This window comes from Priapulus caudatus, unplaced genomic scaffold, assembly GCF_000485595.1.
Source record: "Priapulus caudatus unplaced genomic scaffold, Priapulus_caudatus-5.0.1 Scaffold58, whole genome shotgun sequence".
Classification (NCBI taxonomy): Eukaryota; Metazoa; Priapulida; class Priapulimorpha; order Priapulimorphida; family Priapulidae; genus Priapulus; species Priapulus caudatus.
Window position 1 is genome coordinate 879,617 of NW_014577119.1, and position 18,474 is coordinate 898,090.

The 18,474-nt window shown below is 45.6% G+C and overlaps 1 protein-coding gene across 1 annotated transcript; it reads left to right on the plus strand.

The window, feature by feature from the left end:
• Positions 1-1,631: 1,631 nt before the first annotated feature.
• On the plus strand, positions 1,632-17,749 carry LOC106821073 (transmembrane protein 184B-like). The gene is made up of 10 exons (XM_014825717.1): positions 1,632-1,718; positions 2,763-2,928; positions 3,674-3,764; positions 11,528-11,603; positions 11,948-12,039; positions 12,479-12,648; positions 13,757-13,819; positions 13,966-14,148; positions 14,538-14,638; positions 17,588-17,749. Exons 1-10 carry the CDS (start codon positions 1,632-1,634, stop codon positions 17,747-17,749), a joined length of 1,191 nt encoding a protein of 396 aa, XP_014681203.1.
• Positions 17,750-18,474: the final 725 nt, after the last annotated feature.

Here is an 18,474-nt window from a genome sequence, read left to right on the forward strand (position 1 = left end):
CAAGTTGGAATTCTATGTCTTGTCCCTCGCACAAGAGTATGGCGTGCAACTGCTTAGGGAATGTCTCATCTGTGGTATATGTATACTCATGTTCAGTCTCTGGATCCTGAACAGAGAGTATGTACTCTTCCTCACTTGAGCTTGCCTCCGCTACTGCACGTAAGCTTGCCTTTCTCTCCTGGGGATTCCTTCTAGATCTATTATTTGGTATAACTTACTGAGCCTCGCATTTCTGTGCAAAATGATCTTTGAACCCACACTTATGACACACTTTCCCGAAAGCAGGACACAATTCATTTTTCTTAGGGTGAGAGCAGCCACAAGAACTACATGTCCACCTGGGATGTATGTTTGCTTGTGCAGCTGTCGTGTTGCTAGGACCTGGCTTCTGCCATACACTAGATTTCCTAGCTGCAGGTTTCTTGTGGATTGCTTGCACCTCCTCTTGCATGGTTCTCATCTGATGAGTCGTCTGTTCATTCGCCTTGCAAATGTCAACAGACTCAACACTCTGTTTAAGTGTCAGTTTCGGGAGTTGCAACAGCTTCTTTCTGGTGGAATTGTCTCTGATCCCAATTACCAGTTGGTCACGGATAAGATTGTCTTCCAGCTGGCCATAATTGCAAGTTTTTGCTAGTGTTCTCAGTGCAGCAACGTACGATTCGACGTTTTCACCGAATTCCTGGTCACGCCTATTGAAGCAGTAACAATCATAAATCTCATTGGTCTCTCCAATGCAGAAATCATTGAATTTCTCAATAATTTTGTCAATTTGCATCTTGGTGTCTTCATCTTCAAACTGAAGACCTTCGTAGACATCAAGTGCATCAGGATCTATGCATGTGAGAAATGTCGCTGAACGCAACTTTGTGTCCTTACCAGCTATGCCACTTGCTATCTCATAATTGTCCCAAACTCTTTTCAATCGTTTCCAATTTGTTGCCACGTTTCCCCTCATATCCAACTTTGTAGGAAATGGAATGTTGGATATGGCACATGTATCACCTGTGATACTGGAACTGGTGGCGCTAGTTCCTCTCCCTCATGATCACTCATGATGTGAGGTTATATAGACAATAACTGTCAGCAGTAATGTCAAATCAACATCAGTTCCTAAACGACTTCAAGTTATGTGCGACAATAGGGTACACAGTCACGTAAATCACACACGGGCGGCGTATACTTGACTACTTGCACCATTGCTACAGTTTATATCACACTCGTGTGCTGGTATCGGCGTGCGCTGTACAACACTAAACGTCTCAACGGAACGCTCTTGTTTCATGTCTCATGCATGGTACAGTCAACACAGCAAAGTGTCAGAAATACGAATTGTCATCACTCTTATCTCTCGTAGAGCGAAGGTTCATCCCTCAGCTACTTACTGACACCATGTAATGTTGTGGGTTTCTCCTTGTTGCGTAGGAAGTAACTAAACAACACAGCGTTTCAGTTTAACTGACAACTTTACTGCCGCAATATGCAATGCAGAACAATGCAATCCCCTGCCACCTAGTGACACCATGATAGGGGGCGACACATTACAGTCTCGACTCGGGGAGCAATCCACTATATCGAGACAATTGTCACGAAAAACGAGAGGCGTGCATGGCACCGCATCACAAATCAAGATGGAAGCACGCCACGCGGCAGACGCTGAGACACGTGACACACCCAAGGCATCACGCTATGGCAGTTGGTTGGAGTGCTGCAACAATGTGCTAGGCCACGACATGATACAATTACATACTACGATACACCTAGCTGTCTCAACGAGACCACAAACGGTGCTATGATGCATAGTCGGTTGTTACTGGCTAGCCATTGCTGCATGCACATACAGATGTATCAGTCATCTATAGTATCGCTCATAGGGTCTATGTCTCCCAGGGTACTGCTGGAACGTACCCTGGGTACGGTCCGGTATACCGGAACACACCCTGGTATCTGATATGGTTAGGGTTAGGGTTATGGAGTAGGCGAGGTACAGTCTGGCATATTAGATAGTACCAGGTTACGTTCCGGTATACCGGACCGTACCCAGGGTACGTTCTGGCAGTACCCTGGGGGACATAGAACCTCTCAGCTATAGTATCAGTTTAGTGATTATCTGCAATTGAAAAGTGCTAAGCGGTGGAAACAAAAGTGAATGTGTAATGTAGTACATGATGCTGAATGACGATCCTATAGCCTATTAGATTATTGTTCAAGTGAGTAAGTAGGTAAACTGTAAACTAACACCTGATTTTCCCTTTTTAGTGAGTAAAAAGCCACTGTACTGTTTGTATCATGATACAGACTTAAATGTATCGCATATCGTTGCCTGTCTATCGTGATACACCGGTGTCCTGGTGTATTATCATTGCACCCCTAGTCAATCGTCGTGTGCACGAAAACGCGTGCACGCGTGTTTTGGACAAGTTCACCAGCCACCAATATTGGCTCCTGTCTCCAGATTTACAGCTCAACAGCTCAGTAGATTCGCTCCAGGTGCTGTGAGCCAAACCACAGTTAGTTAAGTACAAATAGGAGCTATAAGTGAGTTCATCAAAGCTAGGAGCTACCTTCACTACAGCCAAACCATAAATTTGTCTGAAGGTGCTATAAGTCCCTGGAACAAAACTAGGAGCTACCTAGATTCACTCTGTTGAACCACAATTATTCCAGTAGGAACTAGAAGTGGGTTGAACGAAAGTGGGAATGGCACGGTGGCGACGCAGTATCACCTCCTGACTTCTCACGCTCATGGTTTCTCGTTGCAGATCTACCAGCACCTGCGCTACTACACCAACCCGAGCGAGCAACGCTGGATCGTACGCATCCTCTTCATTGTGCCTATCTACTCGTTTGACTCCTGGCTCAGCCTGCTCTTCTTCAACAACGATAGCTACTACGTTTACTTTGACACCGTGCGCGACTGCTACGAAGGTAGGTACACGTTTGCAGCAATCACTTGCACACTGATTATCCCACGCTTACACTGATCCCTCGCTCACAACGATTTCTTGCTCACATCGATCCCTCGCTCACACCGATCCCTCGCTCACACTGATCCCTTGCTCACACAGATCCCTCGCTCACACCGATCCTCGCTCACACCGATCTCTCGCTTACGGCGATCCCTAGCTCACAACGATCCCTCGCTCGCACTGATCCCTCACTCACAGCGATCCCTCGCTCACAACGATTCCTTGCTCACACCGATCCCTCGCTCACACCGATCCATTGCTCACAATGATCGCTTGCTCACTGCGATCCCTTGCTCGCACTGAATCTGATCTCTCGCTCACACCGATCCCTCGCTCACACCGATCCATTGCTCACAATGATCGCTTGCTCACTGCGATCCCTTGCTCGCACTGAATCTGATCTCTCGCTCACACCGATCCCTCGCTCACGGCGATCCTTTGCTCTCACAGATCCTTCACTCACACAGATTCCTCACTCACACCGATCTCTCGCTCACAACGATCCATCGCTCACAACGATCCCTTGCTCATGGTGATCCCTCACATATTTCTCAGTGTTGCTGTCCTTGTAAAAGGTTAACAAAACAGTTTATCGGAATCTGTTCGATGGAATTTACTTACTTTTTTGATTAAAATTATCTAGAATTCTTATATTGGCGAGTCCAACTCGGACCCTTATTCTGATGACCTACGTTTCCTTTCAGCATTTGTAATCTACAACTTTCTGAGCCTGTGCTATGAATACCTAGGCGGGGAGGGCGCCATCATGTCGGAAATCAGAGGCAAGACTATCAGGTATGTACACGCTACGAGCACGCAAGCCTGATAAAATGTCCTCGCAGTATGCACAATGCGGGTGAATGACAGTACAACGAGAGTTAAGCAAGTGAATGCTGGCATGAACCGATGCATGCAAGTATTATGTAACATATATAATAACACGGTAGTGTTGTGTATATGTACAAAAACATGGAGATAAAGGTAGAGTGTGTACTGCATAGATTCGTTGTGGTGGCGTATTGGGCATAGTTCACTAACTTCGCTTGCATAATTATGTAAATAATGACACTGTCAATAAAGTGTGAACAAGCGGTCAGTTTTGAGAGTGGAAATTGGTCACGTCCCAGTGGCAGTTAAAGCAAGGAGCTACCTTGGCTTTGCAAGTATGCAATGCATGTGTATGTAACGTGAGTATGAAATGTAATGTATGTGTGTATATAATATGTCACAGTGCTGCCACTTTATACTTTTTTTTAAGAAAATGTACTTTTTATACTTTTTTCATACTTTTTTCATGCATAAATACTTTTAAATACTTTTTTTTGCCAAAGATGGTCAAAACTCTTCGGACTTACATTTAGGTACACTGTATTTGATGAGATTAAAGTTGTGCTTTGCTAGTCTTGTTGTAGGAGTGATGTGTGCTCTGTTCAGTGGAATGTTTTTGCTCTCAGCTCTCTGCTGTCAGTGACCAAATGGCAGAGCATTGCAGTGTTTCCCCTGTATTGACACGAGCGAGGCGGGCCGCCCCGCTCAAATTCTCAGCCGCCACACAGAAATTTATCCAAAACACCGCCTCGCTGACGTAACTTTTGACAACTTGAAAAAGAGATTCAAGAGCCTCATACAATGTGTCCAGAATAGCTTAGAATGCACCAAATTGCACCATTTTATATATGAGTGGCAGCACTGATGGTAGCAAGTAATGTAATACGTGTATGTATGTAATCAGTGGTGCACTCCTGATGTAATGTGTATGTATTCTTATGTATGTGTGGTGGGGCATATGACCATATTTTAGCTATGGTGTAGTCAAATAAGTCGCGACCCTACCATGGTAATAAATTTACGCGCCTGTATTGAATTACCCTAATCGTGTAAGTAGTCCTAATCCCTTTTCTTGGAAAGCAATTTATTCAATTTGCATTCGGATTACGCAGTACCCGCATGCCACGGTGTGATTGACAACCGCGCACGGGAAGCCCTTTTACAAATGGGAGTTTCTTTAAGGATGTTGCACTCGTTGCGAGTTTTTTAATGCCAGTGATTGCCTCGTCACGATATGCGTGGGTAGTTGTGCTATACTGCGCGACCTCGGCAAGAGTAGCGGATAATAAGGCTCAAAGAAAACAAAACCAAAAAAACGGAGAGAGGATAACAAAACTAAAACTCGTTTCCGTGCGAAATTGGTGGAACTCGCTGGCTTATAGTGTGCTGCTCACTCAACATTTCCCGTATTATATTCGGCCAGAATGTTAAAGATTTTGCCGAAGGGTTTGAGTTACTGGATCAATGATTTCCAGCTGACCTTTCATCCGGGTTTTATGTACCTTGAACGGTTAAAAACATGTGCAAGCGCGCCTTGTTCTTAGCGTTCGAAGTTAATGCGCGTATCTAAAAATACAGATTCGTGAAATTGATGTCGTATGAATGGAATCCCCAGGCATGTACGCGACGAAACTTGTTTGTTAAAAGTAGTATAGTGATACAACGCCACGTAGGGGTGATGACTAGTGCTTACAATAGTGGAATTTTGTTACTCGGTCTCGTTACATGCACCAGAGGTTCCTTTTCACTGGTTCGTGTGGTGAATGAATAATATGAATATTTCTGCTACATGAGTTCGTAGCTTGTTACTTCAGCGGGATATTTATATCCATACTGAGTCAGTAAATAGTTGCTTTTTACAGATGTCCGTACGTAGTCGTGTAACATATTTGCTGGAAAGCTGTTGGGGCGCCCAGCAGTCGGCAACCAAGTAAAGTTGTACCCCCTTCCCTTCTACCGTTGTCTCCTCATCGGGTTTGTTCTCATCCATTATAACAGGAGCTAATAAAACGTGTATTGTTAGCTCTTGATTATAATGTAGTGTCGCAGTTTAAAAACGAGGTGTACGCGCTGTGAACGTATTATCCAGAGAAAGTGAACACTAACTACCGTGTACGGAGTATAAATGTTACAAGATTACCATCAAAACAGTACACTATATTCATCCGCTATTGTCACATCTTGATTTACAAGGTACTTTGTAGAAAACGCGCGAAACCATCACGCGCAGCTGTGTTGGTGGCGCGAAACTGCCAATGTATACGTAGTCGTAATCATAGGCAATGTCCAGGTGGTTGGTGGTCGCATGTAATGCAGCTACTATGTTCGCACGACGAGGACAGTGAAGCAGTGTTAACGCGCATCTGGCGTTTCCGTGCTCTCAATCACTCGCAGTCTGACATTTACGGGGTGATACTCCATTAGGAGTGTGCCCAACTTTAATGTCATTAATGGTCATAATAACATAATAATATATATATATGTATATATGGTCATAGTTATATATTAGTTTGTGGTCCTAATGGAGCGTTAGCCCATTTACGGGTGCTGCAGGTGAGGGGTACCACTGGATCATACGTGCATAAACCATATATTTGTGTTTGTCAGCAAAGTGTTGCTGTGTATATCAACATGCGCTGTAAGCTGGCCCTGTAAATCCCCGGTGGGCGGGGTTCTGTGCCAAACTGAGAGTGCATAAGACATGCTTCGCTCAGTTCTTGAAACGTCCTTGAATTTGAGGGGAGTCCTTGAAAGGTACTTGAATTTAGTAAATGTTGATTTTGTGCTTGAAAAATGCTTGAATTTCATGAAAATGTTCTTGAATTTCATGAAAATGTTCTTGAATTTCATGAAAATGTCTTTGAATTTTTAGAAAGAATCCTTGCCTGTAATAAAAAGAAATTTTGTACCATCAATAATGTGCAAACCTCAAGAAAAATTGCGTTAAATGAGCTTAAAAAGCTATAGACACGATAGACAGTTAAATGATGATCATAAATTACAGTAAGTCAGTAAAATCAGTCAGTAAATCAAGGTATGTTGTAGAAGTGACAGTGTTTAGAAGGGTTTATTAATGTGATCCAGGTAAGTTTTAGAGGTGACAGACATGCAGTGATTAAGAATGGGGTTATTAAATTAATCCAGGTATGTTTTGTTCTGTGTATGAATTCCGATAAAATGTCTGATAAAATGTCCTTGAATTTCCGATAAAATGTCCTTGAATTTCCGATAAAATGTCCTTGAATTTCCGATAAAATGTCCTTGAAAAGTCCTTGGAAAAAATTTCAGTCCTGTACGAACCATGTAAGAGCACCTTAATATCAGATTATATCCCTTTAATTACGTCCATGACGTGCGAGTACTTAAACATGCTTAACTTGCGACATGCATTATGTCGGTGCATAAATCTGTGCTGTGCACACATCTTAAAACTTATGCCGTGAAGGCACTGTAGACACATTGTAAACACATCGACTACTGATTTAAAATTTAAAATAAGTAAACACACTAAGCGATGGGATGACAAGTGACGAATTGGACTGTAATACGCTTATACACGCCGTATATGCACTTTTGCTCGGCTAGTTAATCAATTCTCTATATTCGCATTAAAGCAACAAGGGGGGGGGAATTCTGCCCTGCTGTATGAAGCCAACGGTCCCTCCCCTTCCTCTCTTATTACATCAGCATGGCTTCATAAAATTAGCTCCTGTTGTGCCTGGGTCATACGAGATTGCACATCTCTATATGTAATATTATCTCCTGATATTATATATATAAACATACACACACACACACACACACACACACACACACACACACACACACACACACACACACACACACACACACACACACACACACACACACACATATATGATATATGTGATTAAATCGTGTGAGCTATTGGCTTCTTGATTCAATTATTTTGAGCGAGGACCAAGAAGGCATAGCGAAAAGAGGCGTGATTGAGAGAATAGATAGAAAACAGAGGATTTGTGCGAAGGGATGGAAAATAGAAGGGTGTGAGAAGGATGGGGAAGAAGATGTGAGTGATAGTGGAATGTCTGATGGGTAAAATCGAAGAGTAGCAACGAAAGAAAGGGAGAAAATAGTGTGTGAAGAGATTGGTGAAATCCGAATAAAGCAGAATGAGATGACAGGCGCAGAATCGACAGTGTGCGAAATTATTAGAGAATGAGAGAAGAGGCAACAGGATAGACGATGAGAGAGAGAGAAAGAGAGAGAGAGAGAGAGAGAGAGAGAGAAAGAAAGAAAGAGAGAACAGAGTTGCAGTGGAGATGGTGAAATACTGAATGCGCCTCACTATAATCGCTCAACCCTGCCTCAGCGGGCAGCGCTAGCATGTCAGCAACAACAGGCGCTACGTATAACAACCAGTACCCGTGACTTCCTTGTAACGCGAAGCGAACCACAGCGTTGACGTCTCAATAAAAAAGGCAAATAACACGAAATGTATTTACTACCAAAGTCTAATGTTTTTCTACTCTCTTTGCCTATTATTGCCGATAACTTGCTGTAATGCCGTTCAAGCTCCTCTACAACACACAAGTACACCGCACGCACGCCCTTTGCACAAACAACAAGAATAATAGATTATATTTTATTTTATTTTTTTATTCTCTATTATTCTTGTTGTTTGTGCACAGGGCGTGCGTGCGGTGTACTTGTGTGTTGTAGAGGAGCATTTGAACGGCATTTACAGCAAGTTATCGGCAATAATAGGCGAAGAAGTAGAGAAACATTAAGACTTAGGCAGTAAATACATTTCGTGTATATTTGCCTTTTTTTTACTGAGACGTTCCAAGTGCCTGTGAAGCAAACGGCATTAATATCATTAGTACTATCTGGCAGCTTCATGTCTCGACTGCATCTACGCCTTCCTCCTTCACCACCCGTGGAGCATTGCTGGCGCCTGATGAAAACATTAGTTACATTACCGGCCTAACAGCTCGACAGCGATGTGCGTAAATGGTGTCATTTGTCAATACACGCGCGTCTTTAGTGCGATAACGGAGTCGTAGTTTATACTGTTCTTCTATAGACGACGGGTAGGTCACGCGCAGTACGGAGAATGCACAGCTCGCCGACAAGCGAATGAAGAGGTAGCCAGCCAGCTCGAGCCGTGCACGCAGCGACGGATTGGGTCTTTACCTGTGCGTGCGTGCGTGTGCGTGCGTGCGTGTGCGTGCGTGTGCGTGTGTGTGTGTGTCGCGTGTGTGTGTCAGCGTGCGTGTGCGTACGTGCGTCTGTGAGTGTGCGTGCGGGTCACGCTCATTACTATCAGCGAACTGTATCTCGCGATGGGAAGGAGGAAGAAGAGGATGAGGATGAGAAGAGGATGTAGAAAAAGAATGATATGATGATGATGATATGAGGAGGAGGAGGAGAGGAGGAGGAGGGGAAGAGAGGATGATGAGAGGAGGGAGAGGAGGAGGAGGGAAAAGAAGAAGAAGCCACGCGTGTGTGTGTGTGTCGGGGATTCACGGATTCCGCGTGCGCGTGCACTGTGTGCGTGCTCGCAGCGACAGCGTCCGGTGCCTATCGCCCTACGCACACAATTTCGCGAGATTCAAGCACGGTTTAATAGAAGAGCGCCACGATAACACAGCGCTTGTTTTACTCGAGCGCCATGCTGTGTTTGTACTGCGACGTCGATTTCAGTAATTATTTCCGGAGCCGATTCTTCCGACATCTCCGTGGAATCGGATGTGACGCGTCTAGCCCTGCCGGTCGGCAGCGAGCGAAGCCTCCGGTGGATTCCGCAGCATCGTGACCCAGCTGTTTAAGTGCGATCTGATCTGGTGTTGGGCACTTAAGCGCGCTTACGTGCATAATGACCTCTGTATGCCGAGCGGTCCGCGTGCAATTGACGCCGTCGCTCACGGCGGCTGTCGTGGCAGCTCCGTATAATTATGTACAACGGTGGGTTTAGCTTTGCCTATGTGATTAGCCGAGTGCGATGCAGTAAGTTGTGTTCGTGAAGCTCTAGAGGCACGTTGTGTTTAGAGTGAAGCCAGCCGCTCGTCACCTTGGCAGTAACTCGGGTCACTTTTGCACTCGGGGCATGCGGGGCTAGCATGCGACGGCGGCGGCGACGGTGGCACGGCATGCGTCGACATGCGTCGGCGGCCAGAGAGAAAGGCGCGCGCAGGATGAATTATTTACGGACAGTAGAACTTGGGCGATTTCACTCTGCGCGCGAGAGACTCTCAATCGGCATTTTCGCTGTCTGAATAATTCATCGTGCGCAGCTATATATGTATGTACACGCACGTACACACGCTCACATTTCGGACCAATACGCGCGCGCACCACGCACGTACACACGCTCACACGCGCGCACACGCGCACGTACACACGCTCCCACGCGCGCACACACGCACGTACACACGCTCACACGCGCGCACACGCGCACGTACACACGCTCCCACGCGCGCACACACGCACGTACACACGCTCACACGCGCGCACACGCGCACGTACACACGCTCCCACGCGCGCACACACGCACGTACACACGCTCACGCGCACGAACACGCACGTACTCACGCTCACACACGCGCACACACGCACGTACACACGCTCACGCATGCGCAGACGCACCCACGCGCACGAACACGCACGTACTCACGCTCACACGCACGTACACATGCTCACACCCTCGCATAGACACACCCTCGCGCGCTCACACGCACGTACAGACGCACGTGCGCGTTCACCTATACGCACACACGCGCCCACACACAGGCACACACAAACAGCTGAGCGATATGCAGTGTTGCAGTGTCGATAACTGTATACGTCGTGTGGTAAATTCATCGTGTGTTGTAGGATATCAACAAGAGCGTATTAAGACGGTAAATACCTTCTTAATACGCTCTTGATATCAACATGTTGTAATGCAATTTATGCTCGTATCTAGATGTTATGATGCATTATGACATCGGTGAGAATTGTGCTGTCTATTAAGCAGTACCAGTCACGAAGGTGTATTATAAACATCACTGGATACAATGAGTGGTGACATGCCGCATCAAGAACTACGATTGTTAAAACCTATAAACACGCGTAGTCGGAAATATCACGATAGGTACATACAGCACTTGTGTGTGGTAAAATGGTATACTTGTGCAGTGCACAGTGATCATGCTTTTGTAGCACTTTACCCCCAAAATGTTAGATAAATCGCACAAGGGAAACATTTATTTCCCTAGAGTTTATTTGACTCTCAAATTTTTGCTGCACTATATTAGTTCACGGTTTTGTTAAGCGCCGTGGGACGTAGACCGTTTCCATTTCTTTTGATTTATGCTGCTTAAATCCATTGTAATGTCAGTCAATCAGTCTAGTGGCACACTGGAGCCACGCACGCCTAGCACGCCTAGCACTACAGCCTTCACCCCGCATTATGGAGCGATAGAAGCTGTACTGCTATAACTACACCCGGTGTTGCACTACCGTTGTTGACATTGTAAAGATCAGTTGTGTGTCCCCCACCCCCAGATGTGATTGGGTTTTTAAAACCGCATGTCACGACTGGCTGACATGACCCAAAAATCCATTGATCTTCACTATCATAAGAATTCTTCTTGTAAAACGAATCTGTCGTATGGTACGTTACAATAGTTCTAATACAAACACTGCTCTACTGTTTAGGTGAAGTCATGTGTAATGCAATTATAATTAATATTGTTTTTGCTTAACAGAGGGAGCTGCATGTCTTGCACTTGCTGCCTGGACGGAAAGCAGTATACGATTGAGTTTCTACGCTTCTGTAAGCAGGTAATTAGCTCTTAACCTACTGACGATCGTATCTTAACCACGCAGCAGTAGATCGCTACCTGTCTGAAGGGAGTGACACAAATATGAAGTTTATTCGTGCTAAAATTGTTATGACATTACGTCATCGTAATATCAGGAGTAGGTAATTACTCTCCCTGGTAAAATCTAGGCCATCCATACGTAATGGCTGTATGCTGATTCTTGGTGATAATTAAAGCTGCCCACTTTCTATGTTATCTTAACACGGTGAGCTTGCTCCACTGTCACCTGGATAGCCTGCTCTTCCGACCCTACTCACTGGCATTGAACAGAGTGTAGTCACATTGAGCTTGCTGTGATTACAGGCCACCCTGCAGTTCTGTGCCGTGAAGCCCGTTATGGCTGCTATCACCATCGTCCTGCAGGCACTTGGATTCTACAAAGATGGTGACTTCAGGTAAGGACAGGGCATAATAAATATAAGGGCTTTAGTGAAAGGTGACTGCCAGTGTAACATACTGGTATATTGTGCTCCCTGCTGACTCAACTGCTGGGTCAATAGACAGGTCGATAGACAGATAGATCAATTATCGTAGTGACAGACAGACATGCTAGCTGACAGCCCAATTGACAGGCAGTTCGGCAGATTAAGTGAGAAACTCATAATCAGACAGAGACAAAGTCAGAATCAGGCCGGCAGGCGACAGATAACAACACAGACACACAGATGACAACACAGACTGATCAACTAACCAACCAACCGATTGATTAACCGACCATCCATCTGACCGACCGACCGCCTGACTTAACGACCGACGGATACACGGACCCATCTCTCTGTGACGACGCGTGAAAGCTGTAGCTAAGCGCGAGTTGTTTGCTTGTGTGCTGGACAGCGTTAAAGGCGGCTACCTCTACGTGACGATCGTCTACAACATCTCGGTGACGCTGGCGCTGTACGCACTCTTCCTGTTCTACCGAGCGACGCGCGAGCTGCTCAGCCCCTACGACCCCGTGCTCAAGTTCTTCACCATCAAGTCGGTCATCTTCCTGTCATTCTGGCAAGGTGCGTGTGCGTGCATTCGGACGTGTGCTCGCGTGCGTGCGTGTGTGTGCTCGCGTACGCGCATGCATGCGTGCGTGTGTGCGTGTGCGTGACTGTGCGTGTGTGTGTGCGTGCATGATTGTGTGTGTGTGCGTGTGTTTACACGTGTGTGTATGTGCGCATGTGTGTGTGTGTGTGCGCGCATGCGTGTGTGCACGCGTGCATCGAGGGGGCAAGTGAAGGAAGAAGTCTCAAAAACTACTTGCCTTTCTCATATCAACCGTTTGCTCAGCAATCCCTGAAATTGTCTCTTTAACTGTAATAGTTGATGAGAAATAGTGATACTGGTAATATGTATGGCTGTTTTCATCCAAGGATGTTCAGTAAACTTTTAATACATTGGTACAGTATTCTGTGCTCCCCGTGGATTCATGAAGAAAATTCGCAGGGCGCTTCCATTTCTGTTTTTTGAAACTCGCTTAAAATTTGATTAAAAAGCTATTTACAGCTGAGGAAAATCCAGTTAAACGTATCACCTAATGCCGCGGACATTTTCGCGCACGTAACGTAATTAGGAGTCATTATTTGATTGTCTGTTTTCGACATTTGTGGGCATTATTAACAATCAGGTGAGACACTAGTGGAGTCTTCATGCCTTTTCCTTTATCAAAAATTGCGTGAACATTTGTATTTATCACCGCTGTAATTTCCTCATAAAATAAGTGAGGGGCACACTGGGTGTTCTTAAAGTCATCACTTCTTATATTTCGTGTAATGTCTATGGAGGGCGATCACACGTGTAATGTCTATGGAGGGCGATCACACGTGTAATGAGAGTGTTTATGTGATAACAGCATCACGAGAATTGACTGATCGGATTGCAGCGAGAGCTGTAGTGCAGTGTGTAGTACAGTGCCATCTACTGGCCAGGTTTGTACATGCTGCTCATAATGCTGCTCAATGATTTAAATGTCAGTCGGACGTTATGATAAAATTAAATTGATCTGAATGGTGGCATATATAATGAAAGTATACGCCATCCTGTTACCGACCATTACTGGGAATGATATGGGAACCTACGTAACATACTGCTATGTCAGTTCAGCTGCTATATTGATTTCACTGCTAGCTGGGGGTTCATGGGAGCGGCATGCGCTGCGCTGTGTAGAACACAGGACGGAGATGAAGACTTGTGAGTCCACTGACGGATTCGTTACAATTATTAAATTGCTGTATAGAATTTTCGTTTGCTGCATTTTTCGTCGGTTCAGAACGTTGATCTGAATGAGGGAAATTGTCTACGTAGACTGAGGACTAACTCACGATATTTGTCGCCAGGTATGCTGCTGGCAGTTCTTGAGAACGTTGGTCTGATCAGCCCCATCTTTGCTGTCGGCGGCGAGGAGCAGATAGGAGTCGGCACGGTCGCCGCCGGTTACCAGAACTTCATCATCTGCATCGAGATGTTCTTTGCTGCCATCGCCCTCCTGTATGCTTTCCCGTACAACATCTACACACAGGGTACTTACTACGTGCTTTCTCGCATCTCGTCCTACCTCGTCGGTCTGCTATTATTTCCTCGTTTGAACATGCGGATTGTTTTCATACAAACTGAGGCCCAAGGCTATAAAAGCTGTCCACATTTGCACATGTCGCACATTGCAAAAATGAATTGGGGACAGCTCCTATATCCTTGAATCCAAACTGATGCATCGTACCCTCATTGTGATTTTTCTTCTAACCATTCGGTCGTAGTAGCGTGTTCTAGGTGCGTCTGCTTTTGAGCCTCCGATATGATTTACGTTAATAATTCTCACTTGTGGCGATTGTCTTCGTTAGATTTTGGTGGGGAGCGTTGTCGGTCGCATGCTCTGACGTCTCACGCGTTCACGTGCGCACGTGTGTTGTAGGTGTATACTACAGTGAGCCTGGGCAGTCTGGCAACACCGGCACTCGCACAGTTGCTATGCAGAGCATCTCTAGCAACCTGAAGGAAACCATGAACCCAAAGGTATTGTTGAGAATCACACACTCTTGTCGTCTTGTCGTCGGGGCATAAATGGGCGGGCGTGAGTTTCACGCGCATTCAATAATAAGCTGTCATGGCGGCAGCAGTAGTGGTGTAGCAGTGGTGGCAGCAGTAGTGTAGTAGTAGTGGGGACAGCAGCAGTAGTATAGTAGCAGTGGGGTAGTATTATCTCGCGCGGTGCGTGGCGTGCGGATGAACAGATAAGCGTGGCCTCATCTATACACGCCAATGGCCCCGGCATTACCTGCAACATCATATTTTACAAAATCCAAATACAGGCGGTAGACCTGCAGTTATGACGGCTCGGTTTGGATACCGGAGTAGAGCCGTCAGAGATAATGTTTTGGATAGAAATATTAGGCCTACGCAGCAGCTCGATCAAGGCCTGGCAGTACGCCTTAGTTTGTGTTCAGGGCCCTATGCTGGGATGTCGGGACCCTATAATTCATGAACCTGGAATATTTGCAATCTTGGGACGAAAAATGTTTTTGTAATCTAAACCTACCCATGATCTGGGACTGGAATATTGCAATCTTGGATGGAAATCGATTTTTGTAATCTAAGCTCCCCATGATTAGGACAATCGACTTAGGCTGCAAAAAGCGACTGGCTTCATAATAATTGATGAATTCACGATGTCGGTCGCAGTACCAATATTACTAGCATAGCTAACGGACTAAACAGTGAGGGCAGTGCCTATGCTTTCGCTCTATCATTAGGTAGGGAGAGCTGTACCAACATCTACCGCTTCTAATTGCCGAGTTCAATCGAATTTCGTCGAAATTATTATCGAATCGTTTATGTCAGCGAATTCACGTTATCATCATCAAATCAAGTCAAGTTTATGACTATGCGAGATCGGTTGAAAAAACGAAACGCAAAATTTTCAAGTACACCCACAAGATGACATTTTCAAGTAGAATATACTTTATATATATAGAGTGACAGAAACGCGGAGACATACGATGCGTATTAGCACTTCATTTACCTTGAACAGCGGTGACAGTTATAAATCCTAGCATCATATATCGCACGCTTTCACTCAGGGAAACCCGACGCTCGGCGTAGTGACGGACAGGTTGTCAGAGAACATTTCAAATACGCATGACTATCATGTCTTATAAAATGTTATAACGCTTAGCACGCGCAAGTGTCGTATATTTTTAGAGACACATACCTATTGCGCGAACATCTTATGATGTTTGTGAGAACGCGCGCCCGACACGCATGCCGAGGGGACAGGAGTCAGAGGAGCGCAACGTGCCAACGCCATCGTGGTTTAATTTCCTGCGCGCAACAACAAACACTCTCGCTGGCTAGCGAATGAACTCGACGAATCGGATTCACGGAAGGTCATATGACAGTATCAGGTAGTGTACAAATATAGACATGTATAGCCTATATTTTACCCTGCTGAATATAGTAGCATTAGAGCGGCGGGCCACTAACAACAATAATACAAGGATTAGATCGAGTCGCCGTAGAAGGCGAGCTCTTAAAGCTACTACGTTCAGCGCGCTCGTTCTGCTAGAACCATCATTACTAGAGACTTTTGAACGACTAAGTTCCTTCAGGAATTACATCATAGGCTGACAAGTGTTTGCCTTCATTGACGCAGGCAGCATCGTATTAATGATACAACGAGTCATGAGATTTTTGACTAGCAGCAACCACAACAACGGGATCTAACTCAAATACTAGTTTGAGTGAAAGACATGAAGAATTAAATCGAAATTCATAATTAAAAGCGTTGGCGTGTTAAAATCAGATGGAGCGTCTACTCACTCCGCTTATGCAAATGGATCGTTGATCGGCGATGCAACCGAATGAGAATGCTATATCGGTTTAAAATCAAATTGGCGAGCACAAAGTCAATGTCGCAGAACGTGATACATGACGGAGCCGTTTTATCATGCAGTCAGAAGATAACGGGTCTACAGCGGTAGAGGACCGAATACCCCGTACACACCGCTAGCATGTTTCATTTTGGCAGAAACTAGATCGTTAGCATGCTATTAGAGAAGAATCGAACACAAAATTTGGATTCGTGTACTGCCTACGTCTACATGGGGGGGCACGATAGATGCACATACCTAGGAGCAAATACTAGGCGGTCCCTTGCCCTATGTATTTACTCAACGATACACGTGTTTTACGAGTGGCTATTTCACTCTAAACGTCTACGTCCTAGTAACAAGCATCGTGCTAACCTCTCAGGGGATGCGATGCTCGATGATAGACCCGAGCAGCGGCACGATATATGAATAAAACGATTAACGAACGCCGTTGGAATAAGTAGATTTGTGCGATCACGTGACTGCGATCCTTTAAGAATAATCTACGCTATAGTATAATAGTATATATATAATTATAATATAATATGATAATAAGGTATATTATATATATATACAACACAAGCACACTTACATATATTAAAAGCGGCTTTGTCAGCGTGGGATGCGGCCGTACGGAATGTTTTTGAGGTCACACAAACTGACGAAATTGCAAACCAGTAAAAGTGAAGATGCTGCGTAACGTGATGACCCAGATTCTATCGGCACAATTCGGGGTTGGCGGGCCCGGGCTGAGGGGGGGTCCGTTAAGATCTCGGGACATAGATGCTAGCATTGTCGCGTGTTACCAACCTGATCACCCTACATGGGCGGTTAGCGGCCGGCGCCCGGAATTCCAAATCGGCGTTAAAGATTGCAAAAACTAGGGTTCCGCACTGAGGAGCACCGATACACTTAACGGGCATTGGCTGGTGGGACGAGTGGGAATAGCCCAATCGGTGGGCGGCACAACTGCTGGCATTCCGCATATCTCCTGCAGGCTCGCCGCTGCGGGCGGCAGCGGGCGACGGGCGTGCCCGTCGGTGGGGCCGTCATCCACGGAACTAAGATTATATTATGACGATTGATTTTAAAGCAGGTGAAGAGTGCCGATGTTTGGTGTAGCCGAGTTGGCTCTATAGTATTAAAGAGCCCGTCTAGACGACTCAGAACATCAGGGGCCATGAAAATATGGGACATCGAACCGGCGGGGAAGCTGAGCAGCTCCGGCGCGCGGAGTGTGCACCGAGGCTTCGTGTAGTACTGGTCGTTCATGGTGGTCCGCTGTTGGTAGCTCGGCAAAACAACAGTTGTAATGAGGTCACGGACAGAATCAATAAACAATTGTTCAAGCGTGTGCGTTGATGGGCGGGGTGCAGGGAACTGGGGAGAATAGCAATTAAGAAAGTGCATATAGACGGTAATAACAATACTATGCGTCAGACGTACATAACCAATACGCAAACGGAACGGGTCCATGGTGTAGTGCAGTGAGAGTGCAGTAGAACCATAACCAAAGTTCATCTCGCAGTTACTGGAATAAAAAAAGAATAATCGCAGACTGGCAATAACAATAATGCGCAAAGTGCATGCAGCCGCTAAAATAAACAAAGTAGTGAACGGCGCCGGCGCGTGAAGACGCAGGACCGCAAATTTTAAAGGGACGATGAAGCTGCAATACACAATAGTGTGGAGGTTGGCAGTGGACAACTAGGTTGCCAGTTGCTTCGGGTTACACATCATCGACTTGAGCGTGATTAGATATTACGATCACTTGATCAGAACGATAGTTAACATAGGTTATTCGCCCTCCATTCATTAACGTTTCTTACGGAGCGGCAAACTTGCTCTCTTGTCGTATTTGCCCACAACATACGGACTAGAGTCGAGCTCGGTACCACCGGGCAACTAAATAGATACGTCTATTTATTTGATGCTCTGGCAACGTTATAAGTTCATAGACGTGGGTATTATAGGATACTGACG

Excerpts from the sequence above, each read along its gene's own strand:
- LOC106821073 (XM_014825717.1), top strand. The coding sequence starts at position 1,632 with ATGGAAGCACGCCACGCGGCAGACGCTGAGACACGTGACACACCCAAG. Across the intron at positions 11,604-11,947 it reads TTCTACGCTTCTGTAAGCAG|GCCACCCTGCAGTTCTGTGC; the intron begins GTAATTAGCTCT and ends CTGTGATTACAG. Across the intron at positions 12,649-13,756 it reads CTTCCTGTCATTCTGGCAAG|CTGGGGGTTCATGGGAGCGG; the intron begins GTGCGTGTGCGT and ends TTTCACTGCTAG.